This window comes from Hyaena hyaena, unplaced genomic scaffold (genome assembly GCF_003009895.1).
Source record: "Hyaena hyaena isolate Hyena2069 unplaced genomic scaffold, ASM300989v1 scaffold_57, whole genome shotgun sequence".
Classification (NCBI taxonomy): Eukaryota; Metazoa; Chordata; class Mammalia; order Carnivora; family Hyaenidae; genus Hyaena; species Hyaena hyaena.
The window spans coordinates 339,201-362,947 of NW_024080690.1; the positions used below are offsets into that span (position 1 = coordinate 339,201).

Below are 23,747 nucleotides of genomic sequence, written 5' to 3' on the forward strand. Positions count from 1 at the left end.
GGAGTGGAAGACTTCGAGAAAGCACACAGGGAGAATGGCCTTGATGAGATAATAAGCCATCGAGCTTCCTTGAGCAGGGGAGTGGCCTGATAAAAAGTGGCCCTTTGGGGGGGGGGGCGCCTGGGTGGCTCAGTCAGTTAAGCATCCGACTTCAGCTCAGGTCATGATCTCACAGTTTGTGGGTTCCAGCCTCACATCAGGCTCTGTGCTGATGGCTCAGAGCCTGTTTCAGATTCTGTGTCTCCCTCTCTCTCTACCCCTTCCCCACTCATTCTCTGTCTCTCAAAACTGAATAAATGCTAAAAAAAATTTTTTTAAAAAGTGGCCCTTGGGGAGATTAATCTGGCAGCCCTGTGCAGGAAGGCGTGAAGGGGAAGGAGAGCAAAGGAGGGAAACAAGTTGGGGAGCTCCTGAGGAAACCCAGGTAATGATGGCTTAGACTAAGGTGATGGCAGTGGGATCAAGAAAGAAAAGGTGAGTCTGGGATAGATTTCAAAGGAAGAAAAGAACGTGTTGACAGAATAGATATAAGAGGATAAAGGAGTGGGATGAGTCAAAGACACCTCTAAGATCTCCAGTCTGGGAGACTAGGAGGGCAGTAGAGGGGGAAGAGGACTTTCCCTGTAGGAGAAGTGTGGGGCCAGAGGAGTTAATAAACAAAACCCCCAAAACCTTTACGCTCCCTTCCAGAGCCCAGAGATGTCCTGAAGCTGGTAACAGCTCCCGGGGAAGCGAGCCCTGTTGCCTTAATGAAAATAACAACTTTTGTACAATCTTTTCTCTCTGGGCATTTCAAAGTGATTCACATTTGCACCTCATCTGATCCTCAAAACAACCACAGCAGGTATCATTATCCCCATTTTGCAGATGAAAAGAACTGAGGCACAGAAAGACTAAACAACTTGCTCTAAGTCACACAACTAGTTAAGGGCAGGGCTAGATGCAGAAGCCTTTTGACTTTCAGCTCAGAACCCCTCCCAGTGCCTGTTGGCAGCCCAGGAGAAGGGTGGGGCCTCTGAGCTGCATGCGCCCTGAGTCACGGGGGGGTGGGGGGGGATGTCTGGGACTCAGAGACAGGGTCCACCCCGGGCTTCAACAGCACCTCCAGCCTGCTCCTCACACTCACATAGGGCGTAAGTCGGGAGCCCAGGGTTGGAAACGCCAAGTCTAATCAGACCTCACAAGCCCACAGATGGTTTGAATCAATGTGCTACCTTGATAGAAATAATGAGGAGTCCTGAAGACAGTCTTATGCCAGCTCTATCCATCTGGACAGAGGGCCTTATCTTTCACAAGAATTTTCCCCATTCATGGTCCCATGACCCTCCACGCTGGGCAGTCCTTCATGAGGAAGTCCCCAGGTCCCACCTCACACCTGCTCTCCAGCCCCTACCCCCCCCCCCCAGCAAAACCACCCACAGATTTCCCCAAAACTATGGCCTCAGGTTCTGATTTGACAAACTCTGACTTCTTAGGTTTTTCTTAAGGCTGAAAACGGTTCGTTCCTAGGGAGAAATAGGTGACCACAGGTTACAAGTCCGGCCAGGGGTTGTAGGGTAATATGGTAGGGTGGGTGGAACTGGACTCAGAGAAATCCAGAAACAGACACATGTCCCACGCACTTCCTGTCAGAATGGGTGTTCCCAACAGGCATTGTCTCATTCATTCAACATGACAAATGTCATCGTGACATTTCTCTTGATGGGATGCCTCAACTAGGACACCCGAATCTCAAGGAGTTAATCAATCTATAAGGTCATGGACTCCCAGCAACCGAACCAGACCTACGACTTAGAAAAACCTCTTACTGTGGGGGCCCATTGAAGACAGGACCCCAGAATGGCAGCAGTAGCCCTAGCTCAGAGAGAGCTCAGAGTTGGGACCTCAACCCCTCAAGGGTGGTCCTGTGGGCAGGGACCTGCTTTAATGTAATTTGGTTCTGCCCCACCCCTTGCCTAGCAAAGCTTAATTTGAAGCTTAAAAAACAATGAAGTTAATTTTTAAAAACCTTTCATTGAGTTCCATGAGACCCCTATTAATTTTATTGTTTCAATAAAGCATTTATTTAATTGTCTCCAGAAGGGCCCTGTTAAATGCACAGATGTTACCTGAGTCAGAAGGGAGGGAGCTGGGAGCCTTTTTTTCACCCTCTCCCGTTAGCACATTAGCAGGATTCTGTTATTGGATTAACTGATTGTCACCTTAAAAGTCCCAAACTAGAGCCCTAAGGGAAGGAGACATGAGGCAGGTAAATTCTGGGGAGTAGTTTTGATCACAGTGACACAAACCAGGAAGCCAGGCTTATGAGGTTGGGTTTGGTTAAAACAAAAGGAGAGCATTTTTTTTTCTGTCAATGAGGAGAAATTTGTTATTTAGTCTCTGGCACAAGGCTGATAACCCTGGAAAAAAAAAATCAGAGAATAAGCACATTACTAGATGTATGTTGTCCAAACCATAGGCGGGGAGGGGCTTGGCTTGAGTTGACAGAGGATCTATATAACAACCCATTCAGTCCTTCCACGATTATTTACTGAGTACCTACTATATGTTGCCGCTACTTGGAGCTTTGAGCATACAGCAGTGAACAAATCAAAGCCCCTGCTCTCATGGTGCTTACATTTTAATGAGGGGAGACTGACCACAACAAAAAAATATAACAGACATACCAAGATAATTTCAGATAATAAGTGCTCTGGGGACAAAACAGGGTGATTTGGTAGACAGTAGTCAGAGGAGGCCTGTGATATGACATTTGAACCAAGACTTGAATATGTAGAGGAGGCAACCACAGGAAGGTCTGGAAGAAGAGCTTTCTGGGCAGAGGGAACAGCAAGTGCAAAGATCCTGGGGCCCTGTTGTGAGATGAGCATTATCAAACAACTAAGTAATCAAAGGAGCGTGATCTGGAGAAGGAATCAGGAGACCCTCTAACATAAGAATATGTCAAGAAATACCTCAGAACAGAGGGTCCATCATTCATTTTTGTGTCCGTGGTTATTTGTTCAGTGTCTAGCACAGAATAGGTGATCAATAAATGAATGACTGAAAGGGAGAAAGGAATGAGAGGAAGGATAAGATTGAACATTTAGAGGGAACTGCATTTAGTCAGATTATTTTTGTTAGTCAACAAGCAATTAAAACAGAAAGAGGGGGAGAAAAACAACTGAGTCTGTACACTAGGTCATTCGTTACCAAGTCATGGGGTGCCCAGGGAAAGGAAGGCATGGAGTGGGGGTATATATCTGTACCCACCTAGGAGATCAAAATGTAACTGAGGAAACTATAATAGTAATCACTCCTAAAATTATTACAGGTCCTGATTTATAGCTTACACAGTGCTTTTGCACACATTTCCTAACAGACTCATGAAATAGAAAATAACACTGTTAGCCAATATTTAATATGAATTGCCTATAGGCCTAGCATGGCACCATGCTAGGTGGTGGGGATATACTGGGAGCAGAAACCAAACAAGGCCCTGCTTTCATGGACTATCTAGTCCAGAATAGACAGATTCATTTGTGTCACTGAGAGAAGTTACAACCACAGTGAGTGTTCTAATGGATAGGTACAAAGGCCTACAAGCACCATACTGGAGGTGATCAAGAAAGGCTTCCTTGGGGAGGTGTGTAAGGAGCCGAGCTCTAGGGATGAGTGGAGTCGTTAGGTAAAGAGAGGAGACAAGAGTGTTCCAAACAGAGGGAACAGTAAGTGAAAGGAGAAGCCAGGGAGGGTCAGTGGGTCCTGAGCAGAGTCAGAGAGGCAGGGCACAGTGAAGGCAGAAGTAGGAGTGGACAGGGCTCTAGCATGTGGGGCCTCAGAGGACACAGATGAAAGTTTGTCTTTGACCTACAGGGAACTGGAAGCCAATGGAGGTTTTAAGTTATCTTCAAATACTTGAAGAGCTGTCCTGAGGAAGGAAGATGGTTTCGATTTACTACAATCAAATAATGTCTCAGCTCCCAGTAAGAAAATGAGCTTGTCCATCACGAAAGCAGGGGAGTGACTGGCTGTTCAAATGTCAGGGAGGAGTCCTCCTTTGGTCAGGAGACTGGGTAGCATCAATGACTTCAACTTTTTCACCATCAAGGATCCCTTTTATTCATCTCACTGCCCCACAAACCCAGATGTTTTAGACTCTACCTATCAGGATACATTTACATAACACAATTTTCCTCCATTTTTAAACTTTTTTTTTCAAGTTTATTTATTTATCTTGAGAGAGAGACAGTGAGCAAGCACAAGCAGGTGGGGCAGAGATAGAGAGAGAATCCCAAGCAGGCTTTGTACCGTCAGTGCAGAGCCTGATGCGGGGCTCGAACCCACCAACCATGAGATCGTGACCTGACCCAAAATCAACAGTGAAGTGCTTAACCAACTGAGGCACCCAGGCACCCTATTTTTTTTTTAATTTTTAAAGTATTTATCTATTTTTGAAAGAGAGAGAGAGACAGACGGAGTGCAACCAGGGGAGGGGCAGAGAGAGAGGGAGACAGAATCTGAAGCAGGCTCCAGGCTCCAAGTTGTCAGGACAGAGCCCAATGCAGGGCTCGAACCCACAAACTGTGAGATCATAACCTAAGCCAGATGCCTAACTAAGACACCCAGGTGTGACTGAGAAACACCATTTTTCTTAATAAACAGCCAATGTCATTCATCAGGACAAGAAACCCAATGCATGATTGAATTCTGGCCACAAGTGAAGAAATTCAATGTTTCCTTTGACTGGGTAAACTTATCCTGAAATATGTATCATTTCCTATAGGCTTTCTGAAATATTCACAATAGCTCCCCATTCCCCAATACATTTATAGACTCTGGGAGAGATTCTGGCTCCAGGCTGGAAACTACTATTCTTTGGTGATACCCGAGGTCTCTTTCCAACCAGGGTACGCTAAACCATGAGATATAGCTTCCTTGTGTTCAGGGATTTGGGGAAGGATCAGTATAGGTGAACTAAAACAATCAGGGAAGGCTTGCTGGAAAAAGAAAGCCTTGAGATGGGCCTTGAAGGGCAGGCAAGCTTCAGATAGGTGGGGATGGGGTGTTGTCAGGTAGGAGAAGCAGCCAGCCAGGCTACAACATGGAGTCGGGAAGTATTTGTGGATACAAGAATAGAAAAAGTCAGTTGTGTCTGACTTTAAATGCCAAGCTAAATTATCCTCCAAATGATGGGGAGTCATCAAAGATTTTAGAACAGGAAAATGATGTGTTGGAAACAGTGCTCTTGGCAGAAGAATCTGGTGCCCATACATGCTTTGAGGTGGGAGGGGAACTTCGAGGGGACCCAATCAACAGACCAGATGTAGAGAAAGAGCCTGGACTGGGGAGGATGACAGTAAGGAAATAAAGGAGCAAATCCAAGAGACATTTTTTTTTTTTAAAGCACAGGACTTCATTTGAGTTTAGAAATGTAGGAGACACTGGGAGGTGAATTTGGAGCCTGCTCATACAGAAGTGAGACAGTCACCAAGGGAAGCCCATGGGGGTGGGGCAGATGATGGGTGCATGGGGCTTCTTGGGGAGTTTTTACTCGTAGTGGTGACTTACCTCTGCCAATGGGGTTGGAGGGGCAGGCAAGGTGGCTTTCACATCTTAAGATACATAATCTCCTTTAATGGAGGGATTTTGTATAATTTTTACTTCCTTTTTTGTGCTTTTTTTTTTATTTTTCAAATAATTATTTTAATTCCATACAGACTCCCAGAGTCTCATTAACCCTTTGTGAAACATCACTTCTGATTTGTTCCCTCCCCCCTGCAGGGAAGGGGAAGGAGTGAATGATTTACAAGGCCCTGCTGGGGTCTCTGAAAAACACATCATAGGGGTTTAGTCTCTACTCCTGAGTCTGTGGGTTTCTCTATGGGGGAGGAGGGAGGTCTCTTCAGTGTATCTCTTTCTGCATCTCCCTCCTTCTCTCCCTAGTGCCCCCGACCCCAGCAGGGCCTACCTCTGTCCTTTAAAGACTCGAATATCATCAGGCAGCCATCTTTGACTTCAGATATCAATAGTGGGCTTGGAAAGATGGACGTTGGGATTTCTACAGCTGAGATCAGCGGCCTGGCGCACCCCATGAACTAAACTACAGGCGGCAGGAGAGAACCTGGAAGAGAAGAAACTCTGCAGGCAAAGGCATCTGGGTCCAAATCCAGCTCAGCCACTAGTTACCTAACCTCTCAGTATGTCAATCTTCTCATCTTGAAAATTGGAGATAATAATAGTATTTATTTCCTAGAGGTATTAAGTGGATCAAATCATGATGAAAGGCATTTAATAAGTGTGCTCTATCATTAGTATTAATCAGAACAATAAAATAATAAAACTTTATGACCAAACTCTGTTGCTTGGAGACAAAACACCTTAATGCACTTCCATCTTGGTTCCCACTGGTGGCATTTATTTGCTTCTCTCCATTTTGACTGGAATCTTCTTTTCCCAGACCAAGAAAGAGCTGAGACAAAACCTAAATCAGGGCCTGAGTCGCTGCTTCCTCATTTCATGGTGGTCTGCTCTTCCACTCAAAGATTTGTGTGACATTCGACAGATTCCTCAATCTCATGAGCCTCAATTTCCTCATGTATGAAACAGGTGTCCTAATACTGATTCCACAGTATGTGTCAAGAGACTAGACACTTCTCCATCAGGGTTCCAGGTAGGGGCCAGTTCTTTCCTGCCTGCCCACCCCAGACTCTCCACAATTTCCTTTGCATTAGCCTCTGATGGTTTGGGGTGATCTTCCCAATTACACCATAAGCTCCTGAGGGCACAAACAGGGCCAAGGTCTCCTTCACTTTAAGGAGCAGACTTCCTCCTGAGCCGAGGTCCAGGCCAGCCTCCTGGGACAGCCAGGGAAGAGGGAGAGAATTTTCAGCCCTCTAGAGGTTTAGAGCCAGATGCACAAATGCAACAGCTCCTCTTTCTTCACCTTTTCTCTCCACTTCCCAAACTACAACCCCAAGGTTGCTCGAAAAGAACTGGTTCCTTCTATTTGACAATAGCCTAGAAGGAAAGTTGCCCCATTGACTCGAGATGCATTTCACTTGGTCAGGGAAGGTGTAATGTGTTAGATCCACCCACCCAGTCCCTGTGTTCCATTCCCATTCCTCTCCCAAACAAAGACCTCTAAACAAAGGCAAAGGTCTCCCTGCGACACCTGCCACCAGAATCCATCCATCACCCAGTGATCCAATGGCCAACTCTCCATCCATCTACTAGCCTCTCCATCTGCCCCAGGAACAGAGGCCCTGGGATTCAGTTCTCACAGAGTCTCAGTTCTCGGCTGGGTCAAACACAAAGGCAGTCTCCTTGCCCTTCCCCCGGTAATGGTTCTAGCCTTCTCTGTCTTCCCCCCACCTCTACCCACCAGCTCCTCCAGTGAAAGGAAGCAGTGTAGGAAGACACACATCTCAGCCACCCAGGAAGGAGAGAGAGAGAGAGAGAGAGAGAGAGAGAGAGAAGCTGTCTTAGAGCATCTCTCTGGGCTGCTGGGTGAGCCTGAGCAGGAGGGAGGAGGGAGAAAGAGAGAACCCTGCCCTGGGAGGGAGACTGAGAGGGACACTCTGGACCACAGACCCAGAGGCCCAGACACACAGAGAGACCAGCCCAGGCAGTGAGAGCTCTCAGAGCCCACAAGGCCTTTTGGTCGCGAGGGTCCTAGAGGGACTCACCCTCACGGGGTCATGGAGCCAAAATGGCTCACATTCGCATCTTGGGACCCACATGGAGGAACTAAGCTCTTTTCCAGAAACGAGTGGAAAGATCTCTCCTGGGTCACGGCTTTGTGTCTCTTTGTCTGACTCCTCATGATTCAGGGCTTTTGCCTCTGTCTCCCTGTCTCTGCATCTTTGTCTATCTTGTCTCTTCTCTCTTTCTCCCTCTGCCCCCATATCTGTCTCGGATCATTTCTTGGGGACTCTGCCTTGGGGCTCCCGCTCTCCAGTGTGTAGGAAACCTGACCTTCATCATCTGTTTTTTATATTTTGGAAACGTCAGCTTCACTTCCTACCTGAGAGAAGTGGGGGTGGGAGAGCAGGCTGCCTGGCCTCTCTCCCTCCCCCCTCCTCCTCTGAATCTACCCCCCCACAGCTTCTTGCCCCAGGGAGGACAGATCTGAGGCCCCTCCTGCTCTCAGTCGCTTTGGCAATAGGAGTTAGGCCCTGATTCAGTCTTCCCTCCACAGCTCACTGTGGGGTGGGGAAGGCAGTGAGGCCTCTTCAGATCAACCCACCACTGGTTTGCTGATTTGGGAAAAAGTGAAAATTCCAGGCACAGTGAAAGCCTGGGAGGCTGAGAGATTTCACCAATGGAAACCAGGATGCAAGAGAAGTCATTTCTGCCTGTAGGCCGAGTTACAGCCAACCAAGCCACCCTGCATGTTGTCACAGACATTTGATATTAATATGAATCCTAGAAATAGATCACACATACTAAGGGGCTTACCCTGTGACAAGCACTCTACATGTCTTTGCATTGCATCCACTCCGCAATTTCCTGTGGTAGGTACTATTACTTTCTCCCATTCTCTTAATGGGAAAACTAGTACACAGAGAGGTTAACCACCTTGCCCAAAGTAACTCAGCTAATCAGATCTGAACCCTGGTTTCTCTGACTCCAAGTCCCAAGCTCTTTATCTACATCAAGGTTTCCAAGACCAGGGATATGTATTGTGTACATTTCCTTTTGAAGGAAGTACTTCCACAGAACTCAGAATTTACCTTCAAGATCCCAGGGACCCCTGTGGGGAGAAGCGCTGTGTGTAACACATTACTTTCTGCAAGACCTAGTAAGAACCAGCTAGAAGACAGCATTTCAAGGAGGAGGAACAAGGAGGGCAACAAATGATGGCTGCAAGTCAGGACACAGTGCAGGCACCAGGCAGGGGAAGTCTGGCTCCGTGCAGGGAAATGATAAGGGGTGAAACAGGGCTAAGTGGAGGGCTGGGGCAGCTCACAGAGGCCGGAGGGCCCGATTCAGCTTATCCTCCAAGTTTTAGAGCCGGCGAGTAATACTCCAAAAGAGGTGTTTAAGGCCTGGGCTGGAGGGAAAAGGTAGACAATAAAGAGCTGCTGAGGGGTTGCTATTACAATTTTGGCAGCCTAGGACCCCTGACAAAACATGCAGAAAGGAGATATCTAAAAGACATTTCCAAAGAAATCTAGCATTTTGGAGTCTGAGCTGTCTGTCTGCTTCCCAAGGACTGCTATCCAAGGAAGCCTTTGGGTTGGGTAGGGGTGTGGCAGACAGAGGGAGGAGCAGGAAAAGGTGGTGTGTCTGAGCATTGAGCCTTCGCACTAGCAGACACTGATCTGAGGGCTGCTGTGGCCCTGAGTGACAGCGAGAGGAAGACTCTGCGAAGACAGTACTCAGGGCTTAGAGCTGGACACTGGCCTGAGGAGGAAACTGGCCGTGCCAGGTCTCTGGCACACGGTGGGTGGGCAGACTATAGATCCCGAGCTTACAGCAGTATGTTGTGTCTTTTTCAGTTCTTTGAAAGTGGGACTCCTCTCCCTGGGTGGCAAAAAAAAAAAAAAAAAAGCAAACAAGCAAAATTTGGTTAAGAACTCAAGAACTACCAATTCAGAAACTCGGATCTGCCCAAAAGCGCAATCCCTTTTTTTCAGAGGCCGAAAACCTATTTGCATCAAAGACTGTATATGTCTGTGTGTCTGCGAGCTGGTGGGGGAGACAGAGTGGGTGTGAGGAGAGGGTTGAAATGCCTTTGTTCCTGTGTGTGAAGCTACTGCTCTGCGGGCTTACACATGTGCGTTGTATGTACATTTGTGCCTATTTCTCAGGCCCCTGTGTGCACTGAACTTTCAAACCATAAATAGAAACACGGAAGCTTGGCAAAGATATCATAGGAATAATTATCTAATTTCAGAACATGTTATTATAATACCTACTTGATGTGTAACAAACTTAACAATGTTCGCGTTATAGTCACCAACTCTAAGTTCCAGACTCACAATGCCAAGTCCCATCTCAGAGGCTTCTCCTAGACCGTAGGCCCCAAAGAAAGGTCTTTAAGGAACATCTACCCCCACCCTCCACCCCCCAGGGCTTGTTCCTGGGTGCAGTGATTTGGCTGGGGAGATAGGAGATTGCCAGAAGTGGGACACAACCTATGTTGGGTGGCAACTGTTTCCTTCCAGAATCCCCAGTCCTCACCAGTAGAGGAACCGCCAGAACGGGGAAGGGAATGGCCACACTGGGGTCACCGAGGCAGATAAGCTTTCCCTGACTCAGCAGTGGGCTAGGGGGCCTCAAGATCCGCAAGACTCCCCTTTTCCCCCGGGGGGTTGGGTTGGATTGAGACTGTGCGAGGAAAATGTTTGCTGTTTGCTGCTGCTCCCTGTTGACTTTAGCCAGTAGCTCTGTTTACAAACCCAGGTTGGTTTTCCCAGCACAGTTAATTAGAACAAAGACATCTGGTGTGAGGCTGGGGAGGGCATCTGCGCAGAGCGTCCCCCCCCCCCCCCCCCCCCCCCCCGCCCAACAGCCGTGGGCCAGCACAGGGCAGAGCAACGAAACAGGACCAGACCGAACCCACCAAACCCAAGGCTCTCAGGAGAATCATGGCTTTTCTCACTCTGCCTTTCGCATGCTTGCTAAGTTAGACTGGTCCCCAACTCTCAAGTCTCAGGGGACCCCAACAGTCAGGGATAGATGCCCCTTCCTCAGTGGGATCACAGACTAGTGTCCTTTCCTCTGCCCTTCCAAGTCCAAAACAATCAAGCAGAGATTCCTGTCCCCTCTCATCACAGTGACTCTGCATTCTGTAGGAATGCCAGACCTCCTCAGCCCCCGGCAGGAACATCTCCCCTCCCCGACACCCCCTTAGAGAGGTGTCCTTCCCACACCTCCCTGACTCCTCTGCAGCCAATTTCTGACACTGCCAGGGAAGAAAGAGATTAAGCAGTCCAGAACCAGAGGGAGGCAGGAAGGTGCCCAGGAAGGTGAGAGGTTCTGGGTGGACAGTTTCAGGGCTGTGGGGATGCGGAGGGCTGGGATGGGGAGGGGCAGCGGCTTATCTCTCCCAGGAGGGGGGAGCTCACTCCAAACAGCTAATGCACTGGCGTGTGAAAGCCCCTCAATTAGCACTAATGATGCAATCAGGGAGGGAGGAGGAGGGACCAGAAGTTCTGGCGGAGTCAGCACCAATTTACACACAGAGCATACACTCCTTTCCTCGGACACGGTGGCCCCTTCAGACACACACCAGTGCACACCTTCCACAGACAGCCTGGACCACGCACGTCCGTGGGTACAAACGCATTCTTTGCACAAACTACTAGCATGCATCTGGTTCTCGATCCGCTGATGACCGTGTCTGACTGCGAGGATCCCCGGGAGAGGGTTTCGATTGGGGGCTGCAGGGACAGGGAAAATGAGAAACCAGACTTAGGGGTGGAGGTTGAGTAGGGCATCTTCGGAAACCTCATGATTGTTCCTCTGATCCCAGAGTTCCCGTCCCACGCAGACTCGCAGGTGCCAGCCTCTCTGCGTCCACCTCTCCACACACACCCCCTTTTCGCCCCTAGATTCGCGAGATTGGGCGAGGAGCCTCCATCCCCAGCCTCACCAGCGGGAGGCCCTGGGTCCTGGGAGGGAGCTCTGAAATCACGCGGACGCCCAGCACCCAGGAGCAAGCTGCTCGTCCCCTCCGGAGCCCGTTACCCGCCGGCCTCACCCCTGTATCTTCTCCCCAACCCCGCCCGGCCAGCTCCGTTATCCGCCTCCCGGTCCCGTTATCCGGCAGCCTGGCCCCGTTCTCCGCCCTCGCGCGGGGCCCCGAGCTCCCGCGCGTCGCGGGGCCGCCGCCGCCCCCTCCCCCTCCCGCGGCCCGAGCTCGGGGGCCCGCGGGCTGGGCAGGGCCGGAGCCGCCTCCGCGCCGCTTCCCAGGCCCGGACGACCGCGGGAGGAGGTCCCGCTGTCAGTCAGCGGGGAAGGCCGGGCCGGGCGGCCGGAGGGGGCGGCGCCGAGGACGGGCTCGGGCCGGGAGCTGGGAGGCGGAGGCGGAGGGGGCGGGGGCGGGGGCGGCTCCGGGCTTTATAAGCGGCGGGGGCAGGGCGGGAGGGAGGCAAGTGTCAGGCCGATGTGCGGCCCGCGAGGGGCCGGGGTCGGGGCCGCCGGGGCCATGCGCGCGGACTGGGCAGGGGGCCGGCGGGGCGCAGAGCGGAGCCGCCTCGGAGCCTGAGCCTCCCGGGGCCGGGGCCGGGGAGCCGCGCGGGGCCGGCCGGCCGGGGGGAGGGGAGCGATGCGGCGCCGGCGGGCGGCGGTAGCCGCGGGTTTCTGCGCCTCCTTCCTGCTGGGCTCCGTCCTCAACGTGCTCTTCGCACCGGGGTCGGAGCCTCCGCGGCCAGGCCAGTCCCCCGGGCCCTCGCCAGCCCCGGGCCCGGGCCGTCGCGGGGGTCGCGGGGAACTGGCCCGGCAGATCCGAGAGCGCTACGAGGAGGTGCAGCGCTATTCCCGCGGGGGCCCGGGGCCCGGGGCCGGCCGGCCGGAGCGGCGGCGCCTGATGGACCTGGCTCCGGGCGGGCCGGGCCTGCAGCGTCCCCGGCCCCCGCGGGCCCGGCCCCTGCCCGACGGCGCCCCGGGCTGGCCCCCGGCTCCCGGTCCGGGCTCCCCCGGCTCGGGCCCGCGCCTGGGCTGCGCTGCGCTCCGCAACGTGTCCGGCGCGCAGTACGTGGGTTCAGGCTACACCAAGGCCGTGTACCGGGTCCGCCTGCCCGGCGGCGCCGCGGTGGCGCTCAAGGCGGTGGACTTCAGCGGCCACGATCTGGGCAGCTGCGTGCGCGAGTTCGGGGCACGGAGGGGCTGCTATCGGCTGGCGGCCCACAAGCTGCTCAAGGAGATGGTGCTGCTGGAGCGGCTGCGGCACCCCAACGTGCTGCAGGTACGGCGGTGGGGGTGAGGGGGTGAGGGTGCTGCTGGCTGGACGTGCCCGGGCCTGGTCACTTTGGCTGGAAGAGAACCCTTGGTCTTCTAGGTAAAGAAACGGAGCCCCAGTGACTGTGCCAGGTTAAGCTAGGGGCACAACCTGACTGACCGTGGCTGCTTCCTGCTACACTACCCTGCCTCTCACTCCTGAGTGGGTGTCTCTTTAAGGAGGGTCTCCTGGGTCTCTCAGCTTCCACACATTATCCTTTGAAGACAGAGGCCAGGACAGAGGGTCCCTAAATTCGAGATAGGGGTGCGGATCTGTTAGGACTTGGGGCCCCGCTTCTGGCTAGAGGTAGGGTGTTGAGCACAGAACAGAGGTCATCCCTAAGTCAGGATTCCAAATGCAGTGATAGGGCCCCCTTTCCTGATGTAATCTGAACCCCTCTTCTCTCAGTCAACTTCCAGTGACTTGTTTGGCTTTTGAAAATGGGATGGGACAGCAATGGGTTTGGGGAATGGCTAGAAAGAGACCCTGTGTCAGGCGTGATTCTCAGAGAATATCCCCACCCCTCACCCCACCCAGAAGCCACTGGAAGGACTGGAGAGAATTGGGTAGTAGGCCAAAAAATGCACAGCCCTTCCCAGAAGTGACCCTGCCATTCTCTAGGCCTTAAAGTCAGCCCTTGAATCCTCGAGGAACTCTTAGGGTCTTAGCTCAGTGCTCAGGGGACAGGCTCTGGGCCCGAGGGTCTCAGTGTCAGGTTATCAGAGCAGATGTGATCAGTGGCCAGAAGACTGAAAAGGCCAGATACCCAGGCTCCTGCTAAATGGGACTCTGTCTCTCCTGTTCACTGGAGGGCAGAGGGGAAAGATGAGACAACCCCCCCCCCCATCCCCTCCTTAGAGACTAAGAGCGTGGGCCTCTCATGGCCACAGCACTACCCTCACACACCCACTTCCTCCTCTCCCCCAGCTCTCTGTCCTTGAGGCGGCCCCTAGGATTAGACAAACTGTTCGCTTTGCACAAGTCTGAGCAGACTGAGAGGGGAATCCCTGGCCCTCGGAACAGAAGGTGTGTGCAGACTCCCCAGCAGAGGAAACTTGCCCACACCTTCCACCTCCTAGCCCACTCACATTCACCTTTCTGCACCCAGCAGAACTGACCAGAAATCCAGGAGTCCCTCTCTCCTTTGGTAAGGAGGGAGATGGATCCCTGGCCAGGGTGGGTATTCCAGAATGAGAGTGAGAGGCCAGAGAGCTATTTATATTCCCACTGGCTCCAGGGCTCCCCGGGGCTACCCGAACTCTGGTCAGACACTTGTGACCAGGTCCTAGGCCCTGAACTGGCTTCAGGAGCTCGGGCAGAGCCAACTGTTGTGGGTGCTTATGCCTGGTTGCGCAGCTGACACTGAGCCTGGAGCTTCAGGGAGTGAGCGGCTGGTTACGTGGCCATTCTAACTGGGAGGATCTTGTTCGCTTCGCTTCCCAGGGGCTCTCGGGAACTTTCTGGCAACCCTGGGGTGTCGGTCAGATTCTGAAGCGGAGAAGCAGGACATTAAGTGTTAGTTAATTGACTCGAGATCCCCCTTCTCTTAGGACAGGCATGAGGTTTGCGGCACTTCTCTGTCCCTTACAGAATTTGCCCCTCCCTCACTAACCCCAGCCAAGCTTTCTGACCAGCCTCTAGCTAACTGCCCCCATACATCACAGAATGATCCTCCACGTTAATGTTGGGTCCCCTGCCCAATTCTGAAGGCACCAAAATAAAATTATATAAAACAACCGAATAGTTTTCACCATCCCCAAGACTGGGCTGTCTGAGGCTGGCTTTGCAACTCTTTCTAGCCGGAGACTTGGTGTTAGTTGTTGCCCTGGGACGTTCGTGTTACAAGGTGGGAAGGGTCCCAGCCCTTTCCATCTGGGGAAAGGTAAAAAGCAACCATTCCAGCAAGGAAAGGATTCCTTAGTGTGAGTTTAGGAACTGCTTTGGGAGTGATTTCCATTTATCCTCTGCCCCCCTGGCCAGGCTCCCTTGGGCTTCACCGCTGCTGACAGGAAAGCCTGGTGCAGGGTCTTCTTGTACTCAGGAGGATTCAGGGAGGGTGAGCAGGGAGCTAGAAATGATGCCTTAATACCTCTTAATCATTCAAAATTTGAAAACCATTTCATAGATGCACTGGGGAGGAGCCAAAGCATGTTTCTTACAGTTCTTGCTCCGCCAGGCCCCCAGAAGCCCCTTCCCCCTCTCTGGCAACCCCAGAGTTGGTTCTGTGGGTTCTAATAGAAAATGCCCAGGTAACATGTTTCACCGTGCACCTCCCAGCACTTTCGCTGGTCTCTGGGAATTGCTTGGGTGAGATCTCTCTACCCTTCTTCTGTCACCCCGCCTCTCCCTCTCTCTCTCTCTCTCTCTCTCTCTCTCTCTCTCTCTCTCTCTCTCTCTCACACACACACACACACACACACACACACACACACACGCACACGCTCCTCATGTGATAGATTCCTCTATAGCCCAGGGTCAAAGGGCACAGGGGTCTTCCCTCCCCCCAAACACCAGAGTCCCAGGAGCTCAGGCCTCAGATGGGGCCCCAGGCGTGCTTGGGCCCAGATTCTGGCCCTGCTAGAGTATATTTCTTCTCCCAAAGGAACAAAAGATGCGCCTGAAATGCTCAGCCTCATGCTTCCTGGGGGGGGGGGGGGGTTAATGGTGTCTTTTTATTTTTTCCTGAGGGCTGTTGATTAATACCTCGTTAACAGCGCATTTAACGACCTCCGGGTGTTTAATACCCTTCAGAAGTTTCCCACAAAGGCTCAGACTCTGGGCAAGAAAATGAGAACCAGGCCCCAGGGCTGCTCCCCTTACCTTCCCTCCCCGCCCCACCAGGGTCTGGGGCCTCCCTGGGCTGGTGTGAGGTGGGGGAGCAGACAGGGAAGAAGAGGGTGCCTGGGACTGTCCCCTGATCCCCTAGTTCACCACCCTGGGGAGCTAATGGCAGACACTGAGTCGTGCATTCTCTCATGCCAGCAGGACTGGGGCAGCTGGCTCCAGGAAGCGGGGGCTGAAAGGGCAGTCCTGGGACGAAAGGGGGCATGTGAGGGCCTGGAGTAGATCTAGGTGGGGTGTGAATGATGGTGAGAAGGGTGCCGGTATGGTATGCGGAGACATCTAGCCCATGCTCGGATCCCCCTGTGCTGCACCCCCCCCAATCCCCACATTGTGCAGTTCCCCCCTCTGCCTGCTGCAGCCCGGACAACTTGGCCTTTGTGTTCCTACCCCACAGGGTGCTGGCTGTTTGGAGTAGCAGCTGACCCCTAGCTGATATGCAGTGTGGTGGGAGAGGCTGAAGGAAGCAGGGCTCCCTGTGGATGCTGGTTGAGGTGTTAATGACAAAGTCAGGCTGTGCTTCCCACAAGCCCTTGAGCTGAGCTGTACCAAGCCCACCCTCGGGTCCTATGGAGTGGGCAGGCCCTTGTGAGCATGCCCCCAAAGAACTGATTTTCCCGGAAACCATCCCTTACTACTTTTCCCATTGGGGGTATGACCACCACCACCACCACCTCACGATTAACTAGGCAAAAAAACACCTAAGGATGTGCCCCTTGGTGGATACTTTGTTGTTATCTGCTGTTTGTTACCAATCCCGAGGGAGCTTGTTTTTCCCCCCACAAGACCAGAGTTGAGGGGGAAAAAAAAATGAAGCTGCCAGAAAGTAGAAACAATAAGGAATAGAGATAGATTGGAGCAGGGGCGAAGGTATTATACCCATTTGCTGGCTTGTTGATTAACAAATGATATTCTTGGAAAGATTCAGGCTGTGGAATTCGAGCGACATCAATTTGAACCCTAGCTCCTGCATTTATCAGCTGTGTGATGTTATACAAGTGACTTAACCTCTCTGAATTGGTCTCCTCACCTGTAAATTGGAGACTGATAATAGTACCCACAATGTCTGTGTCAAGTTACTATAAGAATCTAGTTACGCATGTAAAACATGTAGCACGGTGCCTGGCACATGGCTGACACATGGTGTCCAGACCTGCCCCTTTACCTGAGCGGCGGGAGGTTACGGGCTGATGTAGTCAGCAGGAACTCTGGCTGCAGGGACAGAGGGCAGGCTTCTCAGGCAGCGCCGTGCCCAGCCACCCTTCTCTTCTGGCCTGAGCTGCAGCAACAGCCCAGGGATGGGGGGAGAGGGGGGCATTTGACAGCCCAGCCCTTCTCTGTCCCCACCCCAACCCTGTGACCTAATGACCTGCCCTGGACCTCCCCCAGCTCTATGGCTACTGCTACCAGGACAGCGAGGACATCCCGGACACCCTGACTACCATCACGGAGCTGGGTGCCCCTGTGGAGATGATCCAGCTGCTGCAGACTTCCTGGGAGGACCGTTTCCGCGTAAGCAGGGGGGAGGGCTGGGCCCTGGGCTCCTTGCTGAGATGGTTTTCCCTTAGAAGGCCAGCCCTCCAGAGCAGCTTTGGCTCCTCCTCCATTGAAAAAGGAGGGAAAGATGGAGCAAAGCTGACTCGGCCATTAGCCAAAGGGTTAAAAAAGAAGCAAGACCTAGAGGATCCTGACTTTTTGTACTCCGCCCTACCCCCCCCCCCCCCACACACACACATACACACTTGTAGCCTGGCTGTAAGATGGCCTAGGACTAGAAAAGACCTTAAGGTCACCTTGACCCTCTCTCTCTTTCCGCACATTGGACTAAACCCACATTCAAGATGCAACTTCAGGGAGGAGATCGTTACCCTCGAGCTTCATGCTGCCTGTTTCCCCTGACCCCATGTTACTTCCAGGGTCAGGCCAGCCCAGGATTAATAGAAAAATGTCCGGCTTGCTCTGTAAGGCCCCTGGCCCTCAGCCCTTAGTAAGTACTGGGGCCTTTAAGAGAAAAGCCAACCCCTCCACCCCAGGCTAAGTCCAGAACCCCAAAAGGGTGAGCCCTTGGAGGCCCCCAGGCCCTTTGCCAGTAGAGAAGCAGTAAGCCGCCTTGTGTCTGCCCCTCAGATCTGCCTGAGCCTGGGCCGCCTCCTCCACCACCTGGCCCACTCCCCGCTGGGCTCGGTCACTCTGCTGGACTTCCGCCCCCGACAGTTTGTGCTGGTGGATGGGGAGCTGAAGGTAACAGATCTGGACGACGCACGCGTGGAGGAGACGCCATGTACAAGCAGCACAGACTGCGTGCTGGAGTTTCCAGCCAGGAACTTCACCCTGCCCTGCTCAGCCCAGGGCTGGTGTGAGGGCATGAATGAGAAGCGCAATCTCTACAATGCCTACAGGTGACCTCCGCTTCCCACTCAGGAAGGCCAGGGAGGGAGACTGGGCCCAGGAGGGCGTGGCGAGGAGAGAGCCAGCGTGGGCTCCAGGAGGCCAGCCAGGGCAGGGAGACTCCGCCTTGACCACCAGAGCAGCAGGGGCGGGGAAAGTCTTCCACCCACTCAAGAAGGGAACATTCAGGTTCCTGACGATGAGGCTAAAAATAGTCATCTCCAAGGAGAATCTGGGTTGGGGGTTGGCAGCTGGAGACTTCTTAAAATAGTGTCACTGTGGAGACTGGGGCTGGTGGGACCAGCACCACCCCTTCCTCCCCTGCTCCTTTACCTCTGGGAGCTCCTCATGGGCCCCAGCTACGGGGCGGCTCTGACAGTGATCAGCTCGGGGATTAAGGTGGCACTGGGTGGTGGGGAAGTCCTGGGGATGGATGGGGAAAACAGACCTCAGTTTTCAGTTTCGTGTGAAGTCAAGTTGTGGCCTAGCATATGCCCAGATCCCTACCCTGAGTCTGAGTAGACTCCTTAGTACACTCTGGGGTTATGCCTAGGCCTGAGGGATCAGGCTCCCTGGCCCAGTTAGGGTCTGTCCCAAGTTGGGACAGAGGAAAGACCTGTCCTTCAAGGCTGGACCACTAAGTCCCTGGTTTCTCCCTGCCCCAGGTTCTTCTTCACATACCTCCTGCCCCACAGTGCCCCACCCTCACTCCGGCCTCTGCTGGACAGCATTGTCAACGCCACAGGTGAGCTCTCTGGGGCCCATCCGTGTCCCATCAGCCCACCCCTCCCCTAGCAGGCATGGGGACAGCACATAGTCCAGAAACCACTGCTTCCCAAAGTGGCATTCTGTGACAAACCCCGTTCCCCATCCACTGGTCATCTGGACTTGGGCAGGAGCCCCCGGACCCTCTCATAGCCACACTGCACTCTGCAGGAGAGCTCACCTGGGGAGTAGACGAGACCCTGGCCCACCTGGAGAAAGTGCTGCACCTGTACCGGAGTGGGCAGTATCTGCAGAATGCCACGGCAGCTGGCAGAGCTGGTGAGCGCCTCCAACACGGCCCCTGGGGCTGGACAGGTGGGGAACAGCTGCGAGGGCAAGTGATCGCCCTAACTGGGCTAAGCAGCTAGTCCTTCTAAGGCATCCTCGTGTGGGGAGAGACCACAGACTATTTAGCCTTTACTCGGAGGTGTCCTCTCTGGTTGAGCTGTAATTCGGCCTTGATCTGGGGAGGCAGGCATGGACACCCCTTCCCTGAGTGGCTCCAGACCCCACTATGTACCGACTGTGTGGACTTGGAGCAGATCACCTACACTTGAGCCCACTTTCCTCATCTGTGAATTGGGTTTAATATCATGTGCCTCACAAAATACTTCCGGGGATTAAATGCCAGGGGAAATGTGTGCAAGCAATTAACCCGGTTCCTATACTGCAGCTGGGATACGATACAGCCTGCTCCTTCTCTTTCCTTTCTCTACCCTTCTGGGGCTAGAAAGGTGGCTGGAGGTGGATGGGGCTCCATACCAAAACGAGTCAAGAAGCCCAAAAGCAGGCAGGGAATTCTAGCCACTGCTATAGTCCCTCCGCTGAAGCCCTGGGGTTTATCATGGTTGGCAGGGGGGCCAGAAGTGGGCAGCCTCTGTATTCAAGGAGCTCTGGGCAGTCTTAGGGGTGGGGGAGCCCTCGTTAGCCCTGTAAATAAAGTTTAACGAGGTGAACAATGGCTGGCTCTGTCCCTGAGGACGCCGTTTATGGGGCTATAAATCACAGCCAGCCCTGGACTTTGGTCTAGTCTCTGGGAGAAGAAGGAGGCAGCAGGGCGGGTGGCCAGAGGCCCAGGGCCTCTGCATTATCAGTCCAGAGCTGAGGCTCCCCAGGCAGCGGGAAGGACTCAGGTGAACCAGCCGCCTGCAGCTGAGCAGCTTTCTGATAGAGGCGCTCTCGGGGTTCTTACCGCATAATGGGAAGATTTTTCCTCCAGCCTCCTCCCCAACACTCAAGTTGTCAAGTTGTCATTGTTGTGTTCCTTGTTCATTTGCATTCCTCTTAAGCTCAGAAGCCCCTAACTGCCCCCTCCCTCAGGGCTTGCCTAACATCTCTGCCCAAAGCCAGGAGGACGTAGGACCAGGGGGCGCTCTAAACTCTCACTATTCAAAAGCGAGATCTGCAGACCAGCCGCACCAGAAGCTGGTTAGAAATGCCCACTTCCCAAGCCCCACTCCAGACCTCCTCAGTCAGGATCTGCACTTCAACCAGATTCCCTGGAGATTCACAGGCACACGGAACTTTGGGAAGCTCGGCTCTGAATGTCTAAAATGCCCTGATCTCCAGCTCTGTGTGTGTTTATCCCACGACATGTCCGCCATCATGTGCTGTCTGAACCCACAGCGCACTCTTGAGATCTAGGAGCTGTGTGTCTCCCAGAAATGAGTATGACCTTTGCCTTCACTGGGTGGTCAGCTCCGTCCCACAGCGGTAGCTGCCTTCGTCTCCACACCGGGGCGACTAGGCTAGATTTCAGCTTTCAGCTTTCGTTAGGAAATGAGTCTTAGCCCTGTTCAGAAAGCAGCCCCAGCCCTCCACCTAGGGACAGAGTTCTCACCTGAGCTCCATCCCCAACCCACAGAGTACCAGCGCCTCCCAGGCAGCACCGTCCCCCAGGAAGACTACCGTTGCTGGCCTTCCTATCACCACGGAAGCTGCCTCCTTTCGGTGTTCAGTGTGGCCGAGGCCGTGGACATCTGTGAGAGCCATGCCCAGTGCCAGGCCTTTGTGGTCACCAACCAGACCACCTGGACAGGTGAGCCAGTGGGAAAGGACATGCTGAGGGAGGTGACTGGAGCTCCCTGGAAGAGACTGACAGGTAGTGATCCCCCCATCAGAAGGCAGATTTGATGAGAAGACAAGAAGGCCGAGATGATGAGGGACAAGTATATGTGTCCTCTGGGCAGTCACATTAGGAAGAACGGCCCCGCCTCCAGGGAGAGAAACAGTCCTGTTACCTCTCGTCTCTGCCCCCAGGTCGGCAGCTGGTATTTTTCAAGACGGGATGGAGCCACGTGGTCCCTGATCCCAACAAGACTACGTATGTGAGGGCCTCTGGCTGACCTGAGGGCTCAGCTGACAGCAGACCAGCCCCGCCAGCTGGGCTTCCCTGTGGAGGGAGGGAGTGACTTGCACTAGCAGCTCTGCATGTCACCTGGAAAGCCCTGCAGACGAGGCTGACATCCCAGACAGTGAGGCGACCAGGACAACGTGCAATAATGCCAAATGTTAAAATGTGAGTTTACCGGTCTAGGTATGGGACTGCTGGCCCCAGGGCCAGGAATCACGGGGGGGCGGGCTGACCGTCTCTTCAACCCTCTGGGCTGCCGGCAAGGCTCAGGCTGGTGTGCCCGCAGGGGCCTCTGGCCCTCGCTGGGACAGCTCTGTGGGCAGCCCCATCACTGCGTTCGTGGGGTGAGAATGTAGCCAGAGGCCCTGCTGCTGCTGCATGCCACAATCTGGCAGGGGCCGCGTGGGGACAATCGGTCACAGAGTGTTCTCTCAGCCGAGCTGCAGATGGGGATACTCTGGGATGTGGGGAACTCCGCACCTGGGGAGGCCGCCTCCAGCCACTCAACCGGGGGGGGGGGCACCCACAGACCAGCGCGGGGGCGGGGACAGAGGAGCACACACACGGTATGAGCCAAGACACGGGGTCAAGGAGCAGGTTGCGGTTTGAGCCAGGACCTGGGGTGGGGGTGGGGCCGGGGCCTTTCTGCCTCATTTGCTTTCAGTGAAAGCCGCAAAGCAGCCAAAACCAGCCTCTTCCCCCCTCCTGGAGTTTGTATATCCAGAAGCTTTTGTACTTCTTGTTCTTTAAAATGTTTATTTTTGTAAAAAAAAAAAAAAAAGAAAGAAAGAAAGAAAGAAAATCAATCAATGAATAAATGACATCATGGCAAGGATTCTTCCCAAGCCAGTTTCTTGGGCCGACTTACTCATCCTCACTTAATGCCTTTGTGTTTGTTTGGGGGAAATGGGTACTGGAGGTTGTGGGGGGTGACCTTTGGTGTAGTGAAATCCATGGTAAACACTGAAGTTGGCAAAATGTGTTTTGATGCCCCTCTCCCATGGTGCCCACCTCCCTCCTTGGCCTCCATATCCCTGTCCGGACAAAAGACATGAAAGGACTTCTTCCCACAGGGAGGTTCACGCTTTAATACACATCAGCTTCTTAAGTGCAAAGCTTTTACCCAAAGGACTGATGTCCTAATGGGGGGGTGTCAGCCCTGTCGGGGGACCTGGAGCAACCTGCAGGCGGGTCAGCTTTGTCCCATACTACGTTGGGCTGCACCATCATCACCACCGCCCACTGCAAGCTAATGGGCAATTTTTTTTCCCAGAGCCTTTCTCCAAGCATGAACTACATGGAAAGTGGGAAGAAAGGAAGGTCTATGGAAAGACTAGCTCCCTCTTCCTGGGTTTTAGGAGGGAGGGTCTAGGAGGGGAAGACTCAAGTGTGTGGAAGCCCAGAGGGAAAATGAGGACCTAAGGGTTCAAGATCACACGGACGCCAGAGGGAGCCCAGCATGGATACACATCTTCTAACTTGAGAAATCCTGCACCTTCTCTCCTACACACCATTCTGCTTCTAGAATAGAATGATTTCAAAGCACACAAACCTTTGAGGGTTTTGAAAAGAATGACCAAACTGTAACTCAGAACCCAATTTCTCTTCAACAGATGTGGTTGTTGTAAGCTCTCATGTACAAGACGTCCCTGTAGTTCTAGGGGATTGAGGAGTCCATGTTAGTTCTGGAATTCTAACTGTGGATGCCGCACAGACCCTCAGGGTTGCAGCCTACTACCGCCATGCCTACCACACATGCCACATCTTGCCTCTGGCTACCTGGACTTGGTGATTATGGGAGGGTCAGAGCCACCACACCGTCTCACACCATGTCTCAACCAAGCCAGATCCCAGCCGTGCTCACCACCCCCAGGCCCCACCCTTCCACAGAGGACGTTGGCTTTCCTCAGCCTCCAGACCCCTTTCCTCAATGGAACTCAGGTGCTACAACACATATAGCCTGCCCCCTGCCACCCAGTGTTAGATTTACACTGCCTATGGATTCTCCAGCTGCCTACTGGCGCATGGGGCTCCGAGGACAGAAGGAACCACGTCACTATGCTGGCACCAAGGAGGTGTCATGAGGCCAGGTCAGGAAAATCTGCAGGTTCTGTGCAGCCCAAAGGGAAACACCCTCATTATAGTCAGCAGAGAGGCCCACAGGGCCCAGGAACTATGTGGCTCAGTGAGAAAGAGAATGCTGAAGATGAACCAAGAACTGCCTTCTAGGCTCTAGAAGTTTCTAGAGGTGGCTGGGTGAGAGAGGCAGGCTCTGGCCTCAGCAAGGTATAATTATCATTCCAATTTTATGGACCTGCAAGTGAAGCCTAGATCCCAGCTGCAAAGGGATTTAGTAAGCATTCAAATCCCACCCTCCCTTCCAAGCGTGTCCCAGAGGGGAGAATTGCAACAAGAGCAATCTAAGTGAGATCTAGGGACCGCTTGCCTACTTTGAGTGTGTAACAAACTAAA

The 23,747-nt window shown here is 53.2% G+C and overlaps 1 protein-coding gene across 1 annotated transcript; it reads left to right on the forward strand.

Annotated features, from left to right (window-relative positions):
* The first annotated feature begins 12,095 nt into the window (after nt 1-12,095).
* On the forward strand, nt 12,096-22,152 carry PKDCC (protein kinase domain containing, cytoplasmic). Its single transcript, XM_039231785.1, has 7 exons — nt 12,096-12,895; nt 17,159-17,281; nt 17,897-18,168; nt 18,823-18,902; nt 19,094-19,201; nt 20,787-20,960; nt 21,182-22,152. Exons 1-7 carry the CDS (start codon nt 12,257-12,259, stop codon nt 21,265-21,267), a joined length of 1,482 nt encoding a protein of 493 aa, XP_039087716.1. The 5' UTR covers nt 12,096-12,256; the 3' UTR covers nt 21,268-22,152.
* Nucleotides 22,153-23,747: the final 1,595 nt, after the last annotated feature.